The sequence below is a fragment of the Trachypithecus francoisi genome, unplaced genomic scaffold (assembly GCF_009764315.1).
Source record: "Trachypithecus francoisi isolate TF-2019V2 unplaced genomic scaffold, Tfra_2.0 Lachesis_group1, whole genome shotgun sequence".
Classification (NCBI taxonomy): Eukaryota; Metazoa; Chordata; class Mammalia; order Primates; family Cercopithecidae; genus Trachypithecus; species Trachypithecus francoisi.
Genome location: NW_022681454.1, coordinates 24,937,743 through 24,962,854, shown reverse-complemented (window position 1 = coordinate 24,962,854; position 25,112 = coordinate 24,937,743). Strand labels below are relative to the sequence as shown.

At 47.7% G+C, this 25,112-nt stretch overlaps 1 protein-coding gene across 3 annotated transcripts; it reads right to left on the bottom strand.

Moving 5' to 3' along the window:
* Positions 1-1,383: 1,383 nt before the first annotated feature.
* SLC34A2 (solute carrier family 34 member 2) lies at positions 1,384-24,745 on the bottom strand. 3 transcript variants are annotated; one of them, XM_033213922.1, is made up of 13 exons: positions 24,466-24,745; positions 17,691-17,805; positions 17,459-17,593; positions 15,947-16,075; positions 14,013-14,156; positions 12,313-12,424; positions 10,451-10,646; positions 9,463-9,558; positions 8,577-8,697; positions 6,971-7,138; positions 5,791-5,907; positions 5,575-5,699; positions 1,384-4,032 (listed from the first exon to the last, which is right to left on the bottom strand). In XM_033213922.1, exons 2-13 carry the CDS (start codon positions 17,800-17,802, stop codon positions 3,418-3,420), a joined length of 2,070 nt encoding a protein of 689 aa, XP_033069813.1. In that variant the 5' UTR covers positions 17,803-17,805; positions 24,466-24,745; the 3' UTR covers positions 1,384-3,417. The 3 variants fall into 3 exon arrangements, with proteins under 3 accessions (XP_033069813.1, XP_033069812.1, XP_033069814.1); XM_033213921.1 differs by having other exon boundaries at positions 17,459-17,596; positions 24,466-24,499; XM_033213923.1 differs by lacking the exons at positions 15,947-16,075; positions 17,459-17,593; positions 17,691-17,805; positions 24,466-24,745 and adding an exon at positions 15,265-15,284 and having other exon boundaries at positions 2,453-4,032.
* Positions 24,746-25,112: the final 367 nt, after the last annotated feature.

The following is a 25,112-nucleotide window of genomic DNA, read 5'->3' as shown; positions in this document are numbered from 1 at the left end:
GCTACCACGCCCAGCTAGTTTTGTATTATTTATTTATTTATTTGAGATGGAGTCTCACTCTGTCGCCCAGGCTGGAGTGCAGTGGCGTGATCTTGGCTCACTGCAAGCTCCACCTCCCAGGTTCAAGCAATTCTCCTGCCTCAGCCTCCCAAGTAGCTGGGACTACAGGTGCCCACCACCACGCCCAGCTAATTTTTTGTATTTTTAGTAGAGATGGGGTTTCACTGTGTTAGCCAGGAGGGTCTTGATCTCCTGACCTTGTGATCCACCCGCCTCAGCCTCCCAAAGTGCTGGGATTACAGGTGGGAGCCACTGCGCCCTGCCTAGTTTTGTATTTTTAGTAGAGACAGGGTTTTACCATGTTGGCCAGGCAAGTCTTGAACTCCTGACCTCAAGTGATCCACCTGCCTCGGCCTCCATCCCAAAGTGCTGGGATTATAGGCATGAGCCACTGCACCCAACCAACATGTTATATTTTGACTAGCACAGGTGGTTGGAAGAACGCACAGCACTCAAAGGCCATACTTTCCATTCAAACCAGAACTTTCTTTGAATGCAGCAAAAAGGTAGTGGCACTCCAAGGAAACAAGCAAGGAACAACTAAGAAACTCTATCCTGTTTTTCTCACTTAGGCTGAAAAACACTAACTTGGAAAGGGTGGCCCATTGCTCTTTTTCCTTTCAGTTTCCCTTACTCATCAGGAAGGCAGAGAGCATTGGCAGAATGTGTACAAAAAGGGAAATCAGGCTGGGCAGGGTGGCTCACGCCTGTAATCCCAGCACTTTGGGAGGTCGAGGCAGGTAGATCACCTGACGTCAGGAGTTCCAGACTAGCCTGGCCAACATGGTAAAACTCCATCTCTACTAAAAATACAAAAATTAGCTGGGTGTGGTTGCAACCATCTGTAATCCCAGCTACTTGGGAGGCTGAGGCAAGAGAATTGCTTGAATCCTGGAGGCAGAGGTTACAGTGAGCAGAAATCACACCACTGCACTCTAGCCTGGGCGACAGAGTGAGACACTGTCTCAAAAAAAAAAAAAAAATAGTGAAATGAAAACAATTGCGTTAGTTTTGTGCAATGCTCTCACTGTTCTTTTAGGAATAAAATACATGTGTGAGCTACACGTAAGAGCTACGTCATGTCAGTGATTCCACAGGCAAGTTAACAGGTCTTATGTTTGTGTTTGAAATTGGCATTGCACAGTATAAAACTACACTTTTCCCCAGGTTTTTGAACAAGAGGCTCCACAAATTATGCAGCTAGAGGGTCAGATAGTAAGTGGTGGGTAGTGACATTCGGTAAAGGAAGAGACCTCACTTCTTTATAAAATAGATCCAAGGAGGTCCCTATTTCCCTGTAATTGAAAACAACACACTCCTTTGGGGTTTGATTATTTTATTTATCCCTTCCCACAACCAGTGAAAAAACAAACAAAAAAATTACAATCAGGCCTGGTGTGGTGGCTCACGCCTGTAATCTCAGCACTTTGGAAGGCTGAGGAGGGCGGATTGCTTGAGCTCGGGAGTTTGAGACCAGCCTGAGCAATACAGTGAGACCTGGTCTCAAACTTATTATACAATCAATGCAAGTACAAAGATTCACTTTTTAAAAATCACCGAAGTACAAAGATGGCCACAGCCCCTGCCCAGGTTTAACTTACATATATACAGAGTGGGTGGGGCAGGCATGGCCACAGAGGTGGCATTACAAAATATACAAAGTGGTTTCTTTCTTTACATTTCATAGAAGAACCCTGCCTCATTTCCAAATGAGAGCACTAGAAGCACAAATCATCCAGACTGTTTACTATATAATTTATGAAAAATGCTGTACAGGGGTGTGACTATAAATATTGAGTATTCGGCTCTGGTTGGGAATTGGTATCTTCAAGGGGGAGGGTCAGGGGAGGACTGTCTGATATCCTGACCTGCTGGGATGGTGGAGAAGCTGGGATGGGGGAGGCCCCAGTCTTGCCACACAGCTACACCCACTCCTCCTTTCCTAGATAAGGCTGGAGCTCACTGGCCGGGAAGAATTGGAATGGCTGAGGGTGGGGCGGGAGCAGTCGTGTAATAAGGCAGGAGGCTGTGGAAGGCACAGAGAAGGCATCTAGGATGAGAAGGAGCACACCCCTTTGACCTGGGGACATACGTGTGCTCCACTGGACTCAGTGATCTCAGTTCACTGGGCAGTCCAGTTGGGTACAGCTTTCCCCCAAAATCTGGAGCTTTGCAGGCATGGAGAGAGGACAACTAATCAAAGCCCATCTATGGGAAAATGGGAAAATGGAAAAATGTTTGGAAAGAGATTCCATTGGGTGGGTGCATGGAAAGAAGGAAGTAAACCCCGCAAGTCATCTTGCACAGAAAGTGAGGAAGCAGAGAGGGGTGGAGAGCTATTCCAGGTGCAGATACTCCCTGGGTTTCAAGGTGGCAGCATGCAGGCTACGAACCTGGAGAACTTGCACGTTTTATTTCAAAAGATCCAACAGGGAAGGTTTTTGTTATCTGACCAAGAGAGGAGCATTAGGCTTTAGCCACAATGCTTTTTAATTTGGCTTCTTAGTTTGCTAAATTAAGAACCTGAGGCCCTTTTGGCAGAAAAACCATATCCCCTGAATGCTATGCTACCCATTCCCCACTTTCTTCTCCATCTGCCCCACTCTCTCTGTCTCTTAGGAAGACAAGAGCGCAGGTGAGCACGTGTATCCAGCCTGAACTCTCTCTGTAGTTCAAGTGTGGCTCCCATTCCCAAAGCATGAGGATAAGGACACTGCAAGTGAACGGCTTGGACTAGCACACCTGTCCACGTGAGGAAACCCTGATGGGGAATGTGGGGAGTAGTAGGAAGTGGGATAGACCCACACTTGTGGTCTGCAGTTTCCAAACAATGACACTATGTCCCCTGACCCGGGCTGATCTGGGGCAAGGAGGCCATGGAGCTGCTGCTCTTGGTTGCCAGACTTTGGTTTAAAAAAAAGGGAGAGGCCTGAGCTTGATAGTCATGGAGAATACACTTCCTTATCTTAGAGAGCCTCTCATACATTCCTTCCCTGGGCCTTTTCTTTCTGAAGATGGTTTTTGAGTCTGAAAACAGGTTCTACTGACCAACCCAGCTAGGTGCAGGACTGGACCCCCGTCCAGGCAGGTTCATTCTCTAATTCTCTTTAGGTACTGTCCTGTGCCTTCCTGGAGTAAAAGACTACTGAGTGACCAGGGGTGGGAATAAAAGTGCCCTGCAGGCCTATCCACCAAGCCAAAGGGAATCGAGTTAGGTAGGAATGCACCAATTTCATTCGCTAATGGGGAACAAATCTCCTCGAGGTGGTGAAAAGGTGCAGGGTGCAGAAGTGGGAGAGAGGAGAGCATGCAAAACTCAAGGCCCATCCCCGCACCTCTGACAGTCTGGGCCTCCTCCTACAAGGCTGTGCATTCGGGCTTTGAGTCTGGGGCATGGAGCTTACCCTGAGCCTCTCTGCTAATGGTTATGTTATCAAAGGTCTCAGGGGCCTTGACAGGGACACCCTGCGCCTCCTGCCCCTCCTCCAAGTCCTGGCAGCACTTGCTGCAGCGGCAGCAGTTGGGGCAGCCACACAGCAAGCAGCACACGCGGCAGCACACGCGGCAGCAGCAGCAGCAGGGCATCTGGAAACAGCCGGTGAACTTGGAGATGACGGCGTCCCAGGGCTTTAGCGAGTGCATGCACAGTGGCAGGAAGTTCCAGTTCTGGAGTTTCTTGGGCAGGACGCGTGGACAGCGGGACTGCAGAAGTCGGAGGCACAGTACTAGGATGATGATGAAGACGACGGGAACCCCGACGCCCACCAGCACTGGCCAGCCGGCCAAGGAGAGGCCAAACACCGTCAGCGGGATCAGGAAGAAGAAGATGATCAGGTAGAAGATGGCGAACCAGCGATACTTGGCAGAGATGTTGCCCAGCCCCTTGGCCATGCGGATGGGCAGACGAGTGAACGGGATCGGGTACCACAGTAAGATGCCGGAGATGTTGAAGAAAAAGTGGCACAGGGCGATCTGTAACACAAGAGGTTGGACAGGTGAGGGGCCTGTTGCCTAATGGGGGTGGCAGTAGGGAGGAGGGGACAGGGGAGGTAAGCTAGCAGGCATCACAGGTAGCACAGTCTCAGGCCTTCCAGGCCTTCCTTGTCTTTACAGTTCAGCCCAGAGGGTACCTGGTTTCCATGAGGACCTACTACATGTCTGGGAGGGCCAGGAGCACTCAACTGTGCATTAGCTCAATCCTCAAAAAACGCTCTACAGAGTGGCAACCATTATTTCTTGACATGAGATAATGGAGGCTCCTCAAGTCCCACAGGTGGGAGATGGAAGAGGTGGAAATTCACATCCTGGGAGCCTGGCTCCAGAGGCCAGGCGCTTAGTCACTTTTCCAAGGCTGCCAAGGTGCAAAGTACCATGCCCAGGCTATGAACCAGCACTGTCCAATGTCCACACTGAGATTTGCTTTAAGTATGAAATACACACTAGATTTCAAAGACTTAGTCCCAGAAAAGAACAATGTGAAATATCTCAATTTTTGACAGACTGATTGCATATTAAAGTGATAATGGTTTAAATCAAACACATTATTGAAGAATGAATCTGCCTGTTTCTACTTTTAAAAATGTATCTGCTAAAATCTTTTAGGATGACATATGCGGTTAATGTATAGTATATGCTTGAATTTCTATTTCTGTTGCATAGATTGCTTTGCCTCATCAGATCATTATAATAATCCTAATGAGATAGGGGCTATATCCTCCATCTTTCAGATGAGGGCATTGATGCTCAGGTTAGATCACTTGCCAAAGGTCACTTGGGATGTAAATGGTGAGATAAGAATTCAAATCTCAGGCTGGGTGCAGTGGCTCACGCCTGTAATCTCAGCACTTTGGGAGGCCAAGGCAAGTACATCATGTGGTCCGGAGTTCAAGACCAGCCTGGCCAACGTAGTGAAGCCCCGTCTCTACTAAAAATACAAAAAAATCAGTCAGGCATGGTGGCAGGTGCCTGTAATCACAGCTACTCGGGAGGCTGAGGCAGGAGAATCACTTGAATCCAGGAAGTGGAGGTCGCAGTGAGTGGAGATCGCGCCACTGCACTCCAGCCTGGGCAACAGTGCGAGACTGTCTCAAAAAAATAAAATAAAACAAAATAAAATAAAATAAATTAAAATCCCAAAAGTCTTGCACAAAGTAACCTAGATGGTCCACGCCAAGGAGTTCTCCTAATTGTAAAGTTCCCCACAGGAGGCAGTGAGGAGATGGGAGGTGGTGGCTGTGCTTCTTAAGTACCCTTTCTACCTCTCTATCAAGGGGCCACCCCACTTCTGCTGAAACCACCACCAGTTATGGGAGTCTTACTGCCTCTCTCAGAACTGATAGTTTTGATTGTTCTCATATCAAGGTCCTGAAAACTTTTTCCGTGGCTTCCCCTCCACATATCAGTTCCATCTTTTGGACAGCACAGAGAAAAGCCTGGCTCTTGTTAGAGACCAGTTTGCAAGACCATGTGTGGTCCCACCCCCAGGGCCCCTGCCCCCGGGCCCTGAGTCCTGACCTGGATTGAACTCCTCAATGTATTGCCAGGGCTGGCTAAGGCAGCCAGGATGGCGGTGGTGGTGGTGCCGATGTTGGAGCCCAGCGTGAGTGGATAAGCCCTCTCAATGGTTATCACTCCGATTCCTTGGGGGGAATAAAACACAAACACATCAGCCCCATGGGATGACAGGAAATGACAGTGGTGGCCAGAAGGAGAAGCTCAGGAATAACTCACCAATCAGGGGAGTCAGGGCCGACGTGAACACAGAGCTGCTCTGCACGATGAAGGTCATGCCTGCCCCAACGAGGATGGCCAGGTAGCCAGTCAACCACGCAAAGGGAAAGGGGAAATCTGGAAGGCAGAAGGAAGATATGTCATGGCCTCTCTGGAGAAGGAATGGGCTGGTGGCCTGGGGCAGGGGCTGGGCTTACGGGTGAGGTTGTACAGGCACCTCCTCATCCCATATATGGTCTCAGATTACAGAGTAGAGTTTTAGAATCCAGTTTCATTCCCCATTGTCTTTTGCTCCACATATTCAGATGGAAAAACCAAGGATGCAGGTAAGTGTTATGGAAACAAAAACACAGACTCCCTGGAGGTCAGGTTAGAAAGAGTGAACCCACCCAAGTAACCACTCTCCTTCCAGAAAGTGCTGAGAGCATGCTTCCTCCCCTGCCCTGGCCTCCCATTAGCACCCACATTCGACCTTCAACCTTCATGTCCGCCTGAAGGAGCATCAGGAAAACGCAGCAGCTTGGAACATGCCTACTAACTGAGTCCTCCACCCAACCAGCACCACATCAGGCCCTTCATTTCCCACAAGCACTCAGAGTTGCTCTGTTCCCCCAAGACAACCTGGGGTGGGGGGTTAATTTTCTTGGCTATATTTAACTGAGTTGTCATGGAGTGATGATGTCATTGGCTTAGTGAGCTCTCATTGGCCAGGACACCCTACTTGGCAGGAAATCCTCTTGGCCAGCAGTCTCATTGGCCACCTCTAGATGCTGATGTATTTACATGTCACCTTTCCTTCACAAGAGTGCAGGGAGGTGGGGGTGAGGGTGGACACCTGGGATCCTTTTTCTAAGGCGTTTTGACAGAGCCAGTAAAGCCCTGAGCATACAGGAAACCCACGAGGAAGGAAGGCCTGATTCACAGTTCTCCAGATAGGAACTCCTTCTCAGGACCTTGCCAACATGCAATGGAAGCTTGGGCCTGCTCCCTAGACCCCACCCAGGACACCAAGAACATTTCCACGTGAATGACATCCTCACTTCTGCTGCTGATCCAATCTGAGAGAGAAACTCCATGCAGAGGCCATTGCTAGATGGGAATCTAAAGCACCCTCACACCCCATGCAGTGGCCATGATGACACCATCCCTCAAGGCCCACAAGTGAGGGCAGTGTACCTACCAGTGTTGATGATCTTCTTGATGACAGTGGCAACCTGCCCCTTGAGCACAGAGCCCAGGATCTTGACAATCACGATCAGGCAACCACAGAGGACCAGCAGAGAGATTATGAGCAAGATGATGCCCACAGCAAGATCCGGGAGGTGGAAATTCACGAAGATATGCTGGCCTAAAAAGACCACAAAGAACCTTGTCAGGAGGGCATGGAGTCACCAAGGCTACAGATTGTTATTTATTCCCCCAGATCCTATCTTTCCTACGAACAGATCCCTGGTTGTTAGTTTGACATATGGCAGCCCCAAATCGAGATAGCCCTTCTCAGCCTCCTTTGCAGCAAAAGGGCACCACTGAGATTATGTCATAATCAGTGGGATCGCATGAGGCTGGAAGATCAAGTGATGACTTTAAAAATCACACAACTACTCAGGGGCAGACCCAGCCCAGTTCTGTCTCTAAAGACCATGCTGTGGATGGTCTAATTTTTTTACTAATGATAAGTATGCTTTGAGGGGTTCGATGGGTAAGTCAAAGTAAGGGGCATTGCTAATTATAAAGCCCCTTCTGTATCCCCTAGATAATTCCAGCAAAACATGGTTATATGAATTAATGTATAACCATTATATAGTGCCTAGAATGTGGGAGGTGGTATGTTAACTTGATTCTTTGGGGTAATCATACCTAGAGTATTAAAGTATACTGCTCAAAATTAATGCGGTGGGAGGGTGGGAAGAGAGAAGCAGAGATATACAAAAGTATATGTAAGGAGTAATTAGAAAAACGAAGGGTGGCTGGGTTGGAAAAAACATTACAGCTTCTTAATAATCAGAGCATCATGCAAGCTCACTGTCTGTTCAAGTGCTATAGCCCCAGTGCCCTGAAATGGGGCCCGCTGTACAGTTAGGGACTAATTGAGTGAATACATCTGTTCTATGTGGGTCGCACATCTTCCTTCAAATCTGGTTGTCGTCTCCGTAAAGTTATTTTATTTTGAGACAAGCTATCTCCCTGTTGCCCAGGCTGGAGTGCAGTGGTGCAATCTTGGCTCACTGCAACCTCTGCCTCCTGGGGTTCAAACGATTCTCATGCCTCAGTCTCCAAAGTAGCTGGAATTATAGACTTGTGCCACCATGCCCACCTAATCTTTTTGTATTATTTTTAGTAGAAACAGGGTTTCACCATGTTGGCCAGGCTGGTCTTGAACCCCTGGCCTCAAGTGATTGGCCCACCTCGGCCTCCCCAAAGTGCTGGGATTATAGTCATGAGACACCATGCCTGGCCCCTAGAGTTATTGACTAAAGGAGTCTGAACAAAGCACGTAGAGGAAACCCTATAGAATCTGTTGGGCTTTTCTGAGGTGGTGTGGAGCTGGCAAAGGAAATGGACTTCAAGTTCCAGTTTTGCCCTTGCTGTGGGACCTTGGGCCTGTCACCTCAGTTCCTAAGCCATAGTTTCCTCTGCTGTGAAAGCGTGTGGCTCCTGCTTGATGTAGGGCAGGTGCTTAGTGACTCCTACTGTCCTTTTCTTCACTTACTGGGACTTCACACAGATAAATACGTCACCCCCAGACAACACCTGTCATAGTGGCCAATCCACTGAGCTCCACTCACATTTGGCGATGTTCTCCTTGTAGGTCACATTCTTCATGGTCCAGGTTTGGATGCCATCCGTCCAACAGAGGGAGGGGGAGGTGCAGTTAGCAGTCGAGGGAACAGTGATGTTCATCTGGGTCTGGGTGACAAACATGACAAATGCCCACCACGTTGGCTTTTAGTGGGGAATAGGAGGCAATGGCGGGGGTGGGAATGAACAGGCACGGGCACCACACACGGTGCATGTAGTGTGGTCCCAACAGAACAGTTCTTTTCTCTTGAAGACTTGTTTGTCACCTTTATTAGAGATCTCTTCGAATAACTGAGGACAACTAAAATCAGCCTTCACCATTTAAAAACATCTAATTTGTTTGTTTTAGTCTCCAGTCTTTAGCACCCCACAAAAAAAATACACGTACACCCCGGAAGCAAGGGCAAGCCACAACCCAGGTGCAAAGCAGGCTGGGTAGGTTCCTGACAGAGGGCATGAATGCTCTGGGCCTGAGCAGGGAGAATACTCTGGAAGAGTCTGGAAAGTAAGAGAGAGGATACTTGCTGCCAATACCCATAGGGCGTGCTGGACTATTTCCACAAGTCCCTCCAAAAATGAGAACAGAATGGCAGGCAGAGCTAAGCCTTGTTCCAAGAGGCAGGGAAATAACAAACCAGGAATAATGTATCCCTGGGATGGGACAAAAGGGAGTCTGTCTGTCCTACTGTTTACCTACATTCAGCATTCATTCAGGGACTTGTTTTCTAAAGGCATCCACTGGTCACTTTTGATTTTTCAGGAGCTCCCAATATTTCTTTCCCCTGACTTTCTATTTAAATTCCTTGAAGGCAAGATTTGGCTTAATGTAGAGATACAAAGCTTCACCCACCCGGGAATATCTTGGAAACGTACCATGTTGGTAAAAGTTTTGCACCAAATCTTGATAAGACTCTTGTTTTTCGCGGTTTCATCATTCATTGCAATTTGGTTGATAACTTGTTTATCCAGCTGTGGAAACAGTAGACAGGAGACCATCAGCACATCCTCAGAACCGATTTAGGACAGAAACCCAGGGGGTTGCAGTGAGAGGGGCTCTAAGGAGATAAATGTGACTATGAGCCCCCAGAGAGGCAAAGTGGGACTCGCTCTATCTGCAGAGGCACTGATATCTAGGGAGTAGGCAGTAGGTATTTTCTGGATGACTGAATGGCCAAGAAAACCAGTAAGAGTGAAAACACAAGGTCCTAGCAAGGACCCAGGGAGAAGGGGCTGAGATGACTCAAGGCAGGAAAGGGTAGAACATACTTTATTAAATCCACTGGTATTGAGGACAGTAGTGGGAACAAAGTGGTCTCAAGTGTCCAGTCTTAAGAAGCACCTCCACCCCAATAAAGGTGGCGTATCATGGAAGTCAAAGTAACCGTCAAGGTCACTCTATCAGGTGGCCCTAAAGTTCTGCCTCCCTTGGCCTTTTCCAGAGGCAGCTACAGAGTAGTGTTTATTCTTCCATTTATTTTTTGAAAACAGTCTCACTTTGTCACCCAGGCTGGAGTGCAATGGCACAATTCTCAGCTCACTGCAGCCTCAACCTCCCGGGGTTCAGGCGATCCTCCTGCCTCAGCCCCCCACCTAGCTAAGACTACAGGTGCACGCCACCATGCCCAGCTAATGTTTTGTATTTTAGTAGAGACGGGGTTATGCCATGTTGGCCAGGCTGGTCTCGGATTCCTAACCTCAAGCAATCTACCCGCCTCGGCCTCCTAAAGTGCTAGGAAAACAAGGGCGAGCCACTGTGCCAGGACCAGAATAGTGTTGTAGACACTCTATATCTGTCAGCTCAGGCAGGGGATGTTGTGGATAGGAAATTTGTCTCTTTCTCTCTCTGAAGGAGCCAAGTTACCTGGACAATGAGCTTTGTGAAGGGCTGAGTGATGACTTTCAGAAGATCTGGTGCATCTTCTCCATTCTTGAAGTGGAAGCTCTCCACTATAAGCTGGGTTACAACCTCAAGGTAATGGGTGGCCACCTCCACAGGCAACAGCACCAACACGGAGAGCCAGTTGAAGAAGTCGTGGACAGTGGCTCCTGCAAAAGCTCTATGGGAGGGAAACCCCGACAGCCAGATTAGTCACTAACCAAGTGGGCACCATGTGAGGTGGGTCATTACCTGTATCATCTGCCACCCTCTGCTAGGTGTCACCTATGGAAGTGTGCACGTGTATGCAATCTCATTTCTGTTCTCTCATAGCAGTCCCCAAAGTGGCTGGTATCTATATTCCCGTTGGCCAGATGAGGAAGCTACAGGCCAGCAAGCATGTTACGGCTGGAATAATTAGCTCAGCAATCACTGTTTCGAAGAACTGCATCAATGGCACTTTTGTATCATGTATATTGAAGCCTACCTTCTTTTGGAAAGCTGGGGACCAGTATGAAGGCAACCAAAGCCCTCTATGAGGAGTTTTCAATTGTTCCAAACACATAGAAGTCATAAAGCCCCAAAGCAATTTTTTTAAATTTGACTCAAAAAGACCTCCACGCAACTGAATTCTTAAACTTTTTTTTTTTTTTTTAAGATCTTGAAAGTGATGAAACGTGAATAGTTTCCACAGGAAACAAAGCTAAAATATTTTGCATCCATCTGAGGAGGTTCAAAGATTCCTGCTCGATTCCATCTTATCTCTAGATTTAAAAAACTCTGTTCTGGATGTTGTCTTCAATGAAACAGCTTCCCTTAAAAAAAAAAAAAAAAAAAACTGAAGGAAAAAAAAAAAACCTAGCTAGAGGAAGCTGAGAAACACTTAATTTTCACATTAACCTTTTTGAAAGGAAAGAGTTTCCAACTGTCTACTTGCTCTATTTTCAGATTTTATGCATGCCAGAAACTGCATTTTGTTTTTTATTAACTTGTAAGTGAAGAACAAAGAAAAGGTGGAATGGGTTGAGCTGACCGAAAGTGGAAGTTTTAATAAGTTATAATTATGACCAAACAAAACAATATTTATTTATTAATTTTTTTCTTTTTTTTTTTTTCTTTTTTTTTTTGAGATGGAGTCTCGCTCTGTCACCCAGGCTGGAGTGCAGTGGCGTGATCTCGACTCACTGCAACCTCCACCTCCTGGGTTCAAGAGATTCTCCTGCCTCAGCCTCCAGAGTAGCTGGGACTACAGACACTTGCCACCATGGCTGGATAATTTTTGTATTTTTAGTAGAGATGGGGTTTCACCATGTTGGCCAGGCTCCTGACCTCAGGCGATCAGCCCGCCTTGGCCTCCCAGAGTGCTGGGATTACAGGCATGAGCCACCATCCCCAGTCCTAATAAATTCTACTCTTCTAACTGGCCTTGTTTCAATTCCGCCACCCAGCGGCTAAGTTTCTAGCTAGAGTTTGCATTTATTTAGCGAACTCAATGTGCTGGGTGCTCTGAACACTTACCTGCTGGTTGATAATGCTAGTGCGGCATTTCCGATTAGGTGTATAAGTAGATGTCCTGCTGTAATGTTACCTGCTGGATTGTATATTTAATCCTATGACAACGCAGTGGTGATAGATAGTATTATCCCTGCTCTGCTGATCACGGAGCTGAGTCTAATCAGCTGGTGAGTATGTGATCCAACCCTAGCCATACCTCCCTATGGTTACTTCTAGGAACTCTGGGAATGAACCTGATAAGCATGTTATCTTTGACTGGTTAAAAGTAGTTACAACAACATGGCCGAGAACAATAGAGGTGATATCGCAAAGGCTGGTTTTGAGCCTCTTACCTTCTGAACTCACTTCGGTCTCCCACCTGCATGAGCGCAACAATAGTGTTGGTGATTGACGTTCCAATGTTGGCCCCCATGGTAATGGGGATGGCAGCCCGAACAGTGAGCACTAGAGGATGGAAAAGTGCCATTAGCAAGCTTAGAAAGGCAGCTTGGAGGCAGGCTAAAGTCACCCATGCTGATATCCTCTAAAGAAGTAGTTTTTATCTCCTATGCAAGTGAATTCTTAAACTTTTTTTTTTTTTTTTTGCACCTCACTATGCACCTCACTATGAATCTGATGAAAGTGCCTGTCTAGATTCCTCCCTCCTCCCTATTGCAGATCCAAGGCTACCCTGAAGGAGACCAGGAGGCACCCACTGATTAAGGACTTAGGTGGAGTGCCAGGGCTTGCATGTACAGGTGAGTTAGTTGTGCATGGCACAAAGACTCGCTTTTAAGGAAGCATCATTTCTTTCCTTCTTTTTTTTTCTTTTTTTGAGACGAATCTTGCTCTGTCACCCAGGTTGGAGTGGAATGGCGCAATCTCAGCTCACTGCAAACTCTACCTCCCAGGTTCAAGCGATTCTCTTGCCTCAGCCTCCTGAGTAGCTGAGATTGGAAGCACGCGCCACCACATCCAGCTAATTTTTGTATTTTTAGTACAGACAGGGTTTTACCATGTTGGTCAGGCTGGTCTCAGCCTCCCAGAGTGCTGGGATTACAGCCATGAGCCACTGGGCCCAGCCAGGAAGCATCATTTCTGTGCTAGGTATCAGACACTTAATTCCAGGCAGTGTAACTTTTTCAAACAAAATCAGCATATTGCTGTACTTTTTTTTGACATAAACAAGTAAAATATTTGGAAAGTGTAATACCTTTTTCTAACTGGACCAGAAACATTCTAGTTAATTTTGGCTACGATGATGGCTTGGGAAGAAAAATAGTTCTGGCCAGGGGCAGTGGCTCAGGCCTGTAATCTCAGCACTTTGGGAGGCCGAAGTGGGAGGATAACTTGAGCCCAGGAGTTTGAGACCAGCCTGGGCAACACAGTGAGACCCAAGTCTCTATTTAAAAAGAAAATAGAGAAAAGAATAATAACAATCAGTTCAAACTGGTCCCCCTCACAGAGTCTGTCCAACCTAGCCGCAGCAATCATCAGGCAGGTACAAGTTTAGTGTTCCATCTCCCCAAGCTCAGTTGTCCCAGAGCAATTTGTGATGAGATTAGTTGTCTTTCTTCTTAGCCCTGAGAGTGGCCCTATCCCAAAGAACTAACTTTCTGCAGTGATGGAAATGTTCTATGTCTCTACTTCTCAGTAGGGTAGCTGCCAGCCACAGGTGGCTCTTGAACATTTGAAACGTAACTAGTACAACTGAGGAACTGAATTGTTATATTTTAATTTTAAATCAATTAAGGTTCAATAAAATTAAATTGCCACACGTGGCTAGTGGCTACAGGTCTGAAAAGCACAGTCCTAGAGAATTCAGAGCTGAGAACTCCAGCAGCAGGGTCTACTTTCAGATCCTGCCATCGAAATGGAAACAGGAAGTTGCCTTGGATCAAGAGGGGAACACACTGTAGCCGGGACAAGATAGGAAGACAACGGTAACAAGGCCTGGACATATTCAGAGTGAATTCCTGCCCACCCCTTCCCACCCTCAGATAGACAGAAAAGTGTCTGGAATGCAGGTGGGCTCATGGGTGCCCTGACTCACATGAAGAGGCCACCATGCTGACAATGATGGACGTTGAGGTGCTGGAGCTCTGCACAAAGACGGTCACCAGCACCCCGATCACCAGCCCCAACAAAGGGTTGGACATAATAGAGCTGTTGCTGAAGAACTGTCCTGCCATTTTTCCTGGGAAAAAAACAAGAAACAATCATAATGTGATCGAGGGGGATTAGGTAGGCAGTGTGTAAACAGAAGCCTCCATCTAAGGCCAGCTGGCTGTGGGTTGGAGAGTCCAGCCTCCAGTTTCCATCCCAGCAGTCACCCAGGGAATCTTGCTTCCCCATGTCTCTTCCCAGTGCTGCTTTGATAAGGCAGGAAACCCACGGGCTGCCCACACGTGCCTCCTGTCTCTGTCTCTCTGCCCTGGTTCCTGACCCACTGTGAGCCCCTGGTTACTCTTGTTCCTTCACCCTGCATCCTCCTACTCTTCAAACACTCCTCGGTCAGCAAGCCCTTCTGTGCTCAGAAACTCAGCCTCAACTCTGTACTGAGACCAGTGGGTGCCAGTGAGCCTCCTGGATGTCTCTGGGGTGTATACCCAATTCAGATTTATCCTCCAAGAGTAGATCTCTCTATCCATCCTTAGCCCTAGCACCAGCCTGTAATTGAATGCTGGGAGAGTTATCCTCAAGAGTGTGCCTGAGACCATCAATGCATTCCCAAGTCCATTGTATAAAGAAGATGGAAGCCGAGAGGATGCAGGTGACTTGTCTGAGATAACCAGACAGGAAAGCCCATAGCCGATGTTTCCATGGACCAGGGAGCCGAGAAACAATGTTCAGGAGGCCAGGTGCAGTGGCTCATGCCTGAAATCCCAGCTCTTTGGGAGGCCGAGGCGGGCAGATCAACTGAGGTCGGTAGTTGGAGACCAGCCTGACCAACACGGAGAAACCCCGTCTCTACTAAAAACACAAAAATTAGCCACACATGGTGGTGCATGTCTGTAATCCCAGCTACTCAGGAGGCTGAGGCAGAAGAATTGCTTGAACCCGGGAGGCGGAGGTTGCGGTGAGCCAAGATCGTGCCATTGCACTCCAGCCCGGACAACAAGAATGAAACTCTGTCTCAAAAAAAAAAAAAGCAATGTTCAGGAAATTTTTGCCCCTCATGCTCTCCTATGAATGCCCACCTCCCCAACTGTCCCAAGTCACACAGATGGGTTCCCAAGAGAGGCACCAAGGGTTGCAGAAATCCATGGTTCTTTGTGACACCCAGATCTGAGATTGAATCTTACTCTGCTAATTACAGGCTGTGAGTCTCAGGGCTGGTTCGTGATCTCTCCATAAATGGGAGGGCTTTGGGAAAGAATGTTTGATAGAGGGCCCCCCAAAATGCTTGCACCCAGTAGACACTCAGAGTGCTACCTGTTTGTTTCTGATGTCACCATTGAGGTACCAAGGTAACCAAGCACGTGGTGACTTCACTTCTGGGTTCTCACACTGCATGGGCACACGCAGCCCTGAGGGCTGTGTAGGTAACTACAATGGATCCAGATTCCTCTAGCCCAGAGAAGGGGCTCTGTCCTTCCCCCAGCAAGGTCCCACCTTTGAAAGGGCACTCTTTCTCATTCCAGAATCCTCTCTGGTGGGGAGGATATAGGAATTCCTCAGCTAAGTCTTTATGTCAAACAACTTCCTGCCTGGGGTTTGTGGACAAACTCAACTGGCTGATAGCTTGGAATAGGCTCTAGCCTCAGTTCCTGGCCTAAGCCACCTGGGCCAAGTCAGCCCTTGTATAGGCCTCGGTTTTCTCTTCCCTAACGGAAAGCATAGACTTCATAAATGATCTGAGGTGGGTTCCAGTCCTAAAACACTCCAGGAGGCTGCAGCTGGAGAGGGCTTGCTGAGTTTTATTCTCGGAACCACATTTCATGATAACGCCCCTCACCCCCAGACCTCTCAGTCTTTCATTCTTACCTCCAACCAGCTGGAAGGCGCTACTAAGAATATCCAGGGAGCACACAAAAAAGTAGAGAAATCCGAGAAGTAAAATCAATCTCCCAATCCCTTGGAAGACACAGAGAATCTTCCCTTTGGTGTCTCTCTCTGCAGGGGGGTGGGTGGGGGGGAGAGAGAGAAAGGCATGAAACTTTTAGTGTTGGAAACACTGAGAAGTTTGGCAATGAGCTCAGAGCTGCCCCTGCCTCCCCTCCCTTCCCAGCCTGGCAGCCGTAAGTTCTTATGTCTAGCGAGGCTTACAGATGGGACGCAGCCATCGCTGTAGCTTTCAAAGCAGTTACCACGGTGGTCCATTTAGCTGAAACCCCTGGTAAAGTGCCTCTAAAGGATTTGCATTTGGGAGGAGGAGTTCAATGTGGTCTGCGACAGAAAAACCAGGCTCCATGCTCAACTGAGCCACAGTGTCACTGAGTGAGGCAGTTAACAGCACTCGCCACCTGCTAAGTGCAGGGTCGGAGATAATGGTTGTCACGTTCCGAACAGCAGAGAGTATTTTCTAGAATGCAGCTGCACAGCAGCAATCAGCCTCAATTTATGGAGGGCTTGGGGCATCATACATCCTGGGATGCTACATTGTTAACTGCTGTTTACTCCACTGGCTTTTAAAATGGTTCTCATCTTACCCCTCCCAGTTCTTTCCTTCCTACCTCTCCTCCCCACCCCACACCCCAGTCTCCTTTTTCCTCCTTGCTGTCTAGTTCACTGACAGACCTTCTGCCCTACATACACTTGGAAATGAAACAGTGATTGCTTGCACCCAGCTGTCTGGCTGCATATTTTGTTTTTCTAGAAACCTTCCCTAATGCCCATATTTGGGTGAGGGGACCCCTCTGAAATCTCTCTGAGAAGAGGGGCCTTTTCTGCTCATCACTGTATCCACAGCATCTCCAAACCAGTACCTGGAAACTGTTCTCCCACAGCGAATTATAAGGAGCCAGACAATGTCCATCTTTGCTACAACCACAGTGCTGGGCACATTTGTTGAATGAATGACCCCCAATTACTCCAACATGCTTTGACTCAACCTCAAAGATGGGAGGGTGGCCAGACACCGTGGCTCATGCCTGTAATCTCAGCACTTTGGGAGGCCAAGGCGGATGGATCACAAGGTTAGAAGTTCAAGTCCAGCCTGGCCAACATGGTGAAACCCCATCTCTATTAAAAATACAAAAATTAGCCTGTAATCTCAGCTACTCGGGAGGCTGAGGCAGGATAATTGCTTGAACCCACGAGGCGGAGGTTGCACTGAGCCAATATCGCACCATTGCACTCCAGCCTGGGAGACAGAGCAAGACTCTGTCTCAAAAAAAAAAAAAAAAAGGAGATGGGAGGGTGACATCCCTAGCCAGGACCCTTGCTTCAAGGGCATCAGAACAATGAAAAGGGGGAGGGACACGAGGATGGTGACACCGTGAACCACAAGAAGTTTCCTGTTTCCTTCCTGAATGTCTCAGCTGGCTTCACTTTTACCTGACCACTTGATCCCCGAGTCCTGAAGAGTGGGTAGGTTCCAGGGGTCGTCCACCTCAGTGGGCTCCTCTAACAGTGTAGCCGTGGAGTAGGTCGGCAGAAGTTCAATCCTGGTTACAGGTACCTCAGTGTTATCTGCTGAAACAAGCAAAAGGGATCATGAGGAATCAGACCGGGTCTCCTACAGACCCCTCACAAGAGGCCGATCTGCAGACAAACGATCAACACTTACTTTTGTTGGTCTCTTTGCTTTTATCAGGGATGATGGGTTGCTGACTTGCAGCCCCTTCAAGGTACTTATTGGGGTTGGGCTGGGCATCTCCCAATTCAGGCCAGGGAGCCATGGTCTGTGGATGAGAAAACAGTTTAAAGTAGCAGTCATGGAAAGGAGGTGCACCGAGATGCTATAAGAGGAAGAATCATCGGTTTGCAAAGCGTCTACTTGGTGGGGAATTCAGGGGGAGGCAGCAGTAAAAGGAAGGGAAGGATTTCATACTTATGCCCCCTAAGTGTGGCATCTTAAGTGCCATATTTCAGTCCTCTGTGGTTCTGCCTCACTCACCCAGTCACTAAAGCAAACTACTTCTTACAATGTTGAGTGAGCTGCACGCACCACCCTTAATCTCTTAAACTTGTTTTTGTCTTGACTCTCTCCTTCAGTCAAAAGCAGGGAGCAACGGGTGCCGTGGCTCACGCCTGTAATCCCAGCACTTTGGGAGGCTGAGACAGGTGGATCACCTGAGGTCAGGAGTTCGAGACCAACTTTGCCAACATGGCAACTAAAAATACAAAAGTTAGCCAGCGTGGTGGCACATGCTTGTAGTCCCAGCTACTTGGGAGGCTGAGACAGGAGAATCGCTTGAACCTGGGAGGCCTGGGAGGCAGAGGTTGTGGTGAGCCGAGATTGCACCATTGCACTCCTGCCTGGGTGACAAGAGTGAAACTCTGCCTCAAAAAAAAAAAAAAAAAAGGCAGAGTGCAAGCCCATTCATCTTTATTGTCTCATAGCATGCCAAATCCTCATAACCCTTCAATGGAACCCCATCTACTTCTTATATCAAGACAAGTGCACTGCAGATCTAGGCAAAACTTTATCTAGTGGAATTTAACAGATTTATACAACTTAGTGTGTATGTAAATATATATGCAGGGACCAGGCGACGTGGCTCAGGACTGTAACCCCAGCACGTTAGGAGGCCAAGGTGGGCGGTTTGAGACCAGAAGTTTGAGACCAGCCTGGGCAACATGTTGAAACCCTGTCTCTACTAAAAATACAAAAATTAGCAGGGGGTGGTGGTGGGTGCCTATAATCTCACCTACTTAGGAGGCTGAGGCATGAGAATTGCTTGAACCTGGGAGGCAGAGGTTGTAGTGAACTGAGATCATGCCACTGACCTCCAGCATGGGGGATACAGAGCGAGTCTCCGTCTCAAAAAAAAACAAAAAAATTTATATATATATATATATGTGTGTGTGTGTGTGTATATATATATGCAAGTGTTTGTATACCATCTACGTGTTTTACCTACCACCCAGGACTTCTGTGAAAAGTGTGATGGACCTGGTTTTAAAATCCAGCAGTGCCACCTATTAGTGGGTGTGTATTTAGGCAAGTCCCTTTACGCCTCTGAGCATAAACTGTCAGTTTATCCATCTATAAAATGGAACAGTTCTTGCAGCGTTATGAGACTAATGGTGAAATTAAAAGTCTAGAAAGTGACTGGCATTGAGGAGGCATCCAATAAATAGCAGCAATTATTACTATGTCATGGTGTCTGGATTAATCATCCTTTGTCAGAACCACATTCTTTTCAGCCTTTAAAAAAGACCTTCCTACAATCCATTTTCTTCACAAAGCCTTTCTCAGTTACATGGCACTTGACACACCTCACATTCCAGTCCTTACAGTCCTTTTTCTTTGACATTAGACAATTAGTCCTTGTCCATTAGACAAAGCAGTCCAAAGGACTGGAAAAAGGCAATTCACAGAAAAGGAACAAATGGCTAAAATGTCTATTAAAAAAGAAGCAATCTAAGCTGGGTGCAGTGGCTCACGCCTGTAATCCCAGCACTTTGGGAGGCCATGGCGGGTGAATCATCTGAGGTCAGGAGTTCAAGATCAGCCTGGACAACATGGTGGAACCCCATCTCTACTAAAAATACAAAATTAGCCAGGCGTGGTGGCACGCACCTGTAATCCCAGCTACTCAGGAGACAGAGGCCAGAGAATCACTTGAATCTGGGAGGTAGAGGTTGCAGTGAGCCGAGATCACACCATTGCACCCCAGCCTGGGCAAAAAGTGTGAAACTCCATCTCAAAAAAAAAAAAAAAAGAAGCAATCCAATATATTCAAACTAAAACAGTGACAACTATCAAAGTAGCAAAAAGAATTTAAGTTTATTATGCTATACTGGAAAAGATGTTATGAGTTGAACACTGCTAGAAGCTCTGGAAAAGTTAGCAAACTGTCCAAAGTGCCTTACATTCATCACACATCTGTGATCCAGTCATTTCACTCTAGGAATCAGGAAGCTAGGAATATTTGCTCTCAGAAATACCTAAACTGCACTGATCGCCTCTTCCAAGAGGGCTTTCTAGAGCGTGAGTCCACCTGACCCCTTTCCTCTTCAACCTATTTCCTGCTTACCAGACTGCAAAACCTACCAAAAAGGAGACTTTGTCTTGTTCATTACTTCATCTTCAAGGTCTTAAGCTCTGCCAGGCACATTTATGACAGAATGAATGGGATGTAGACCAGAAAGATATTTGCTGCTCTATCATTTACAGTGTTAAAAAATAAAATAAAAAAGAGAAATTACTCTTTCTAACTAATATGTTCATACATTGTAAGAGCATGCCATTAAAAAAGTTATACTGCATCAGTAAAACCATAGGAAAATGCTTTAGATAAACCGTGAATCTAAAGCACTTCTTTTTCCCATTCACAGCATCATCTCAAAAAGGCAGACAAGATTCAGAAATGTTCTCTGGGGTTAAAGTGGGTGGTGAGACTGTGGATGATTTTTAAAATTTTCTTCTAAAATTTTCAAATTCTTTTAAAAGATGCAACTCAACCCCTAAACCCACAAAGGTAAGATGGCTCAGTGATACCTGGAGAGAGGGACTCACAGTGGGGGAGGGCTGGTTCTGCAGAGGCCTGCCTCTCACTACATGCAACCCTGAGCCACTCTGAGCTTCAGTTTCATCATTTCAAAAATGGGGACAATACCATCTCGCTTACTGAGCTGTTACGAGGACTAATTGGTTAATAAGTGTAGGTGAGGCTGCAGCATGGTGCCTGGCAGAATAAACACTCAGACCTCTTGTTTATTCTTCATGACACAATGTGGAAATGCACTGTGTCATGAACAATAAACAAGAGTGTTTATTATGTGGAAATGCATTGTGGGTGCACTGTGTGTACCCCACACCATAAGCTCTTCATCTCCAATGTTCAGCATGGTAGTGAATTTCAGTCAATATTTGAATAAATGAACCCAAAGCCTGTGAGAGAAAGATGCTAACATTTGTTTTGTGGCAGGGGAGTGTCCTATGCAGTTTGTGACCTCATTAAATCTAATAAGGAAGGAGTTTTTCTTTTCAGTGTACAGACAAAGAAACTGAGGCACAGAGAAACAAAGAAGCTTGCCCCCAGCTACCTGGAGCTGGTGTCAGGATATGAACCCAAGACTGCTGGCTCCAAAGCCAGAAGCTTTTCCATAGATCTCACAACGAGGGGCAAAGGTGGGAGGAGGAATTCTCCAGCCCTCAAAGCACCAGGGCACCCAAGGACCTTAGGTCTAGGCACATTGAGGGCTCTGAGTATTTTCGGATAGCTGGCTAGACTGGCATGTCTGCAGATCACTCCCACGTGGTCATTCAGATGCTGGAAATGCCCGCCCAAGAATGTTGCAATGGCTGAGCAGGAGCATGCGGTTGGGGGTGGGGAGAGGAGGGTGGGATGGGGGTGGGTATTACATGGTGCAGGCAGAGAATGTACCCTGGAGCTCTGAGCCCCTCTGAAGCCTTTCTCCTACCCCCATAGACCTGGCACAACCACTACCTTGTTTTCTCCCAGCCTTCCCAAGACCTCACTCCAGCACGTTCTTGCCACCTACCAGAAGCAGCAGAGGAAGGGAGAAGTCATCATTTGGAAGCTTTTTACTAAAGCCCAGGGAGGGGCTCCCCTGCTGCCCACACTGACCTCTATAACTGAGTTGCCTGTGTGCCTCACCCTCTTGGCTCCACTTCCTGTACCACATGGGCACCCACTGCCAGAAAGAGCTCTTATTCTTTCTCAAAGACCCAGGAGAGGAACTTTCTTGACTCGTCTCAGACTTGGGAAGCAGGGGAATGTAGGGCACCTGGCAATCACCCAACCCCTACATTCACATTGTTTGGGCTTCTCCAACCAAGACCTGTTCCGGGGCCCCTTGTATTCAGAGCGGCAGTCAAGGCCATCTAAAGAAATGGGGAGAAGAGGAAGCCCAGGGCAGCTGTCCTGCGAGGAACCAGGACGTGGACACACAGTCTCCCACCAGATGGTGGCCTTCACCAGCACAGGGAGTAGAGTATGGCCACTGTATCCACAGCACATAGGACAGTGCCAGGCACATGGTAGCCAGCAGTGTTTATTAAGGACTTTGTGCCTGGCACTTGCAAATCGGTGCACAAATTTACTCACAGCATTTCATGTATCTATGTAAACTAGAGTCTCCTTTAGAGTGAACAGTATCCTCATTCTAAAGAGGGAAAAGCTGAGCCACAGAGAAGTTAATTGCTTCAAATCACATAGGCACCAAACACTGCAGGCATCATTTCAACCTCATGCAGGCCAATGTTCTCAGGACGCCCAGGAAAACTTTCTTGTACTTTGAAAGAATGACTCCGTGCTTCAAAAATTCCCAAGAGGGTCATGTCTCTTTTTCCTCTGCTTCCCTTACAGCCATCACAAAGAAAAATAATCACCCCTATAGGCTAAGGATGGTGGCTCACACTTGTAATCCCAGTACTTTGGTAGGCCAAAGTGGGAGAGTCCCTTGAACCTGTGAGTTTGCAACCAGCTTGGACAACATAGCGAAACCCTGTCCCTACATTACTGTTAATAATAATCTCTTCAAGGACACAGTGGTGGTAGTGATGAGAGGAGTCAAAGAAGCAATTGGCCTGGGCCTCACATGGCTAGATAACTTCAGTTTACATTTTTGATGTCACACTCTAATAAAATTTTAAAGACATTTATTCTATCACTTTAAACTTGGGCCATATCACCAAACCCCACCCTCACCATGCACTATCAATTTGTATTTTTGACATCTTAAAATAAATCCTGTAAATAACTTGTAACTATATCAGTTATGCTGCATTGTATTGGGGGGGGTAAAGCAGTTAAATTTGTAAATATAAACATCCTAAACATACTGCAATCTTTTTATAGCCCTCTTTTTGTACCTTCGCATTTTTAAAATTCACTGAGATGAATAAATTCCCTTGGATGCCCTGATTGCTCCCTGTTGTCCCCATAATGGAAGTGGGGGTGTGGGTGAGGATGGAGGGATGGAAGATGCCTGAAACTGGTTATTAAAGCCCAGTTTATTCCAAAGCACTCTGATTCTGAGAGGCTATTTTCCTCATTACATTGAATTCGGGCTATTTTTGTGTCCCCTTTGTGTCTAACAGCAACAATCAGAAGTCCATCCTCATACCACAGGGCAGTTGCTTCAGTGAGACGGTTGAGCAATCTGGGCAGAGTTTTGGATGGGGCAATTTGTTTAGTATCCAGTCCTTTTACAAAGCACGCCCTTCTTATCACCCATTTCCCAAATTACAAAAGCAGAGAAGATCACGATCAGCTGGCATGGGACAAAAGAAGCAGTTTTTTTTATTTTCTTTTTTGTTGTTGTTGTTTAACAATCTGAAACAAGGGCCACTCCTACGGGCACAGTTTTCCAAGAATACCCAACCCAGGACAAGTTAAAGAACTGCCAGCACACAAGGGAAGAAGGAAAAAGGAAAGAACAACAAGGCCCAGAGCGATCAGGGCTAACACATAAACCCCCTGGGGCACCTGAACAGGAAGAGGGGACTCAGAGTGATGAAATCTATAAGCTGCTTCCATGAAATTAACATGTTTGAGAAAGGGACCTCCTCAAAGAAAACGAGAGTCCAACTCTCCTCAGCGCAGTGCGAGCCACCCGTGGCAGGCATCGCTCTACGGAACGTGAACTACCTCCATGCCATGCAGCCCCCCACTTTCTGGCCTAAGGATGCGCAGTCCCCGAAGCCAACCACTTCTGTGCACATCTCTTTGTAAGTCATCTCCCCAGCCAGCTCACCCATTTCTGGCTTGGAAAACAGAAATTGTGGGCTTTGCTCTCCAAAACAGTTGAAGGACGGACCCTTTGCTGATGGCCACGGGCCCTAATAGAAACAAAGGCTGTCTCCTAGGTACCCTAAATAACTGCAAACAAGCACTGGAGCACATGGAAGTCACTCTTGAGTGGGGGGCAGTGTCGCATCACCAGGCAGCCACCACAAACCTAGAATTTTCATGGTCCTGAGCTGTCGCATTCCCCTTCTTATAAAGGGTGGAAGACGGCAGCCCAGGGGCTCACAGGGACTAGCGTTAAGTCACATGGCCAGTTGGTGACCCAGCCACAAAGAGCCTAGCCATCCTGATTCCTGGGTGGAGCCTTCTATCCCTTGGGTCTTTCTCTTCCAAACCACGACTCTCAAAACAGTGATCATTTTAGAATCCTCAAGTGTGGTTGATTAATAACACTGTCAATAGTAAGAGTGTAGCAGTAAGAGCTGTAATAAAATCAGTAACCGTAACATTAAGAAGAAAACAGCTTGAACATTGTGGAAAGCTTTGTTTTTTTCACTTCTGTGGCCCAAAGCCAGCCAAGTTCCTTGAAGTCAGCATCGAGGGGTATTTACAAGAATTAAGTGAATCAAAGTCCTTGAAAGAGCGAGGAAGCGCCCCTGCCCCGGCGGCGGTACTCACCAGCGCTCCCTCCGCAGGTGCTGGGCTGGAGGCGGCGGCCAGGTGGAGCGCAGCGCCCGGGGTATATATGGCGAAGGTGTTGCGCAAAAAGGCCGGCGGCCGCTGTCATCACGCCCCTCGCACATTCCAGGACCGCCTGCCGCCGCCGCCGGGGCACTGCCTACCTGCCGCCTTAATGAGCCCATCGATACTTCGCCCGCTGCGCGGAGAAGACGGGCGGCCAACCAAGCTGCCGAGAGAAAAGTTCCGACGGGCCCCGCCGCGCGAACGGGCCCGAACGGCCCCGAACGGCCCCGCGCCCCTTGGCGCCCCGTGCGCCCTAGCCTGGCTAGTGCGCGCCCTCTCCCGCCCCAACTCGGTCCGCACGAGATTCCCGCAAGTAGGGGCTAGCGAGGCTCCCACGCTCCTGCCTTCTCCTCAAGAACTTGAACCTCCTAGTCTAATTCCTGTGAGGCTGAGGAGGTCAGAGACGTGAAGACACAGATGAAAACCAGTTGGAAAGTCAGGGATAAAGCTGTCAGAAACAAAGCCTGGATTGTTCAGCTTTATCAGTCTGTGGGGAGCTTTCTGCCCTGGGAGTCTGGGCTCTAGGTCCGCAATGGGAAAGGCTGGGACCGTCAGACTGAGGAAAGGGAAGGGGGCTGTTA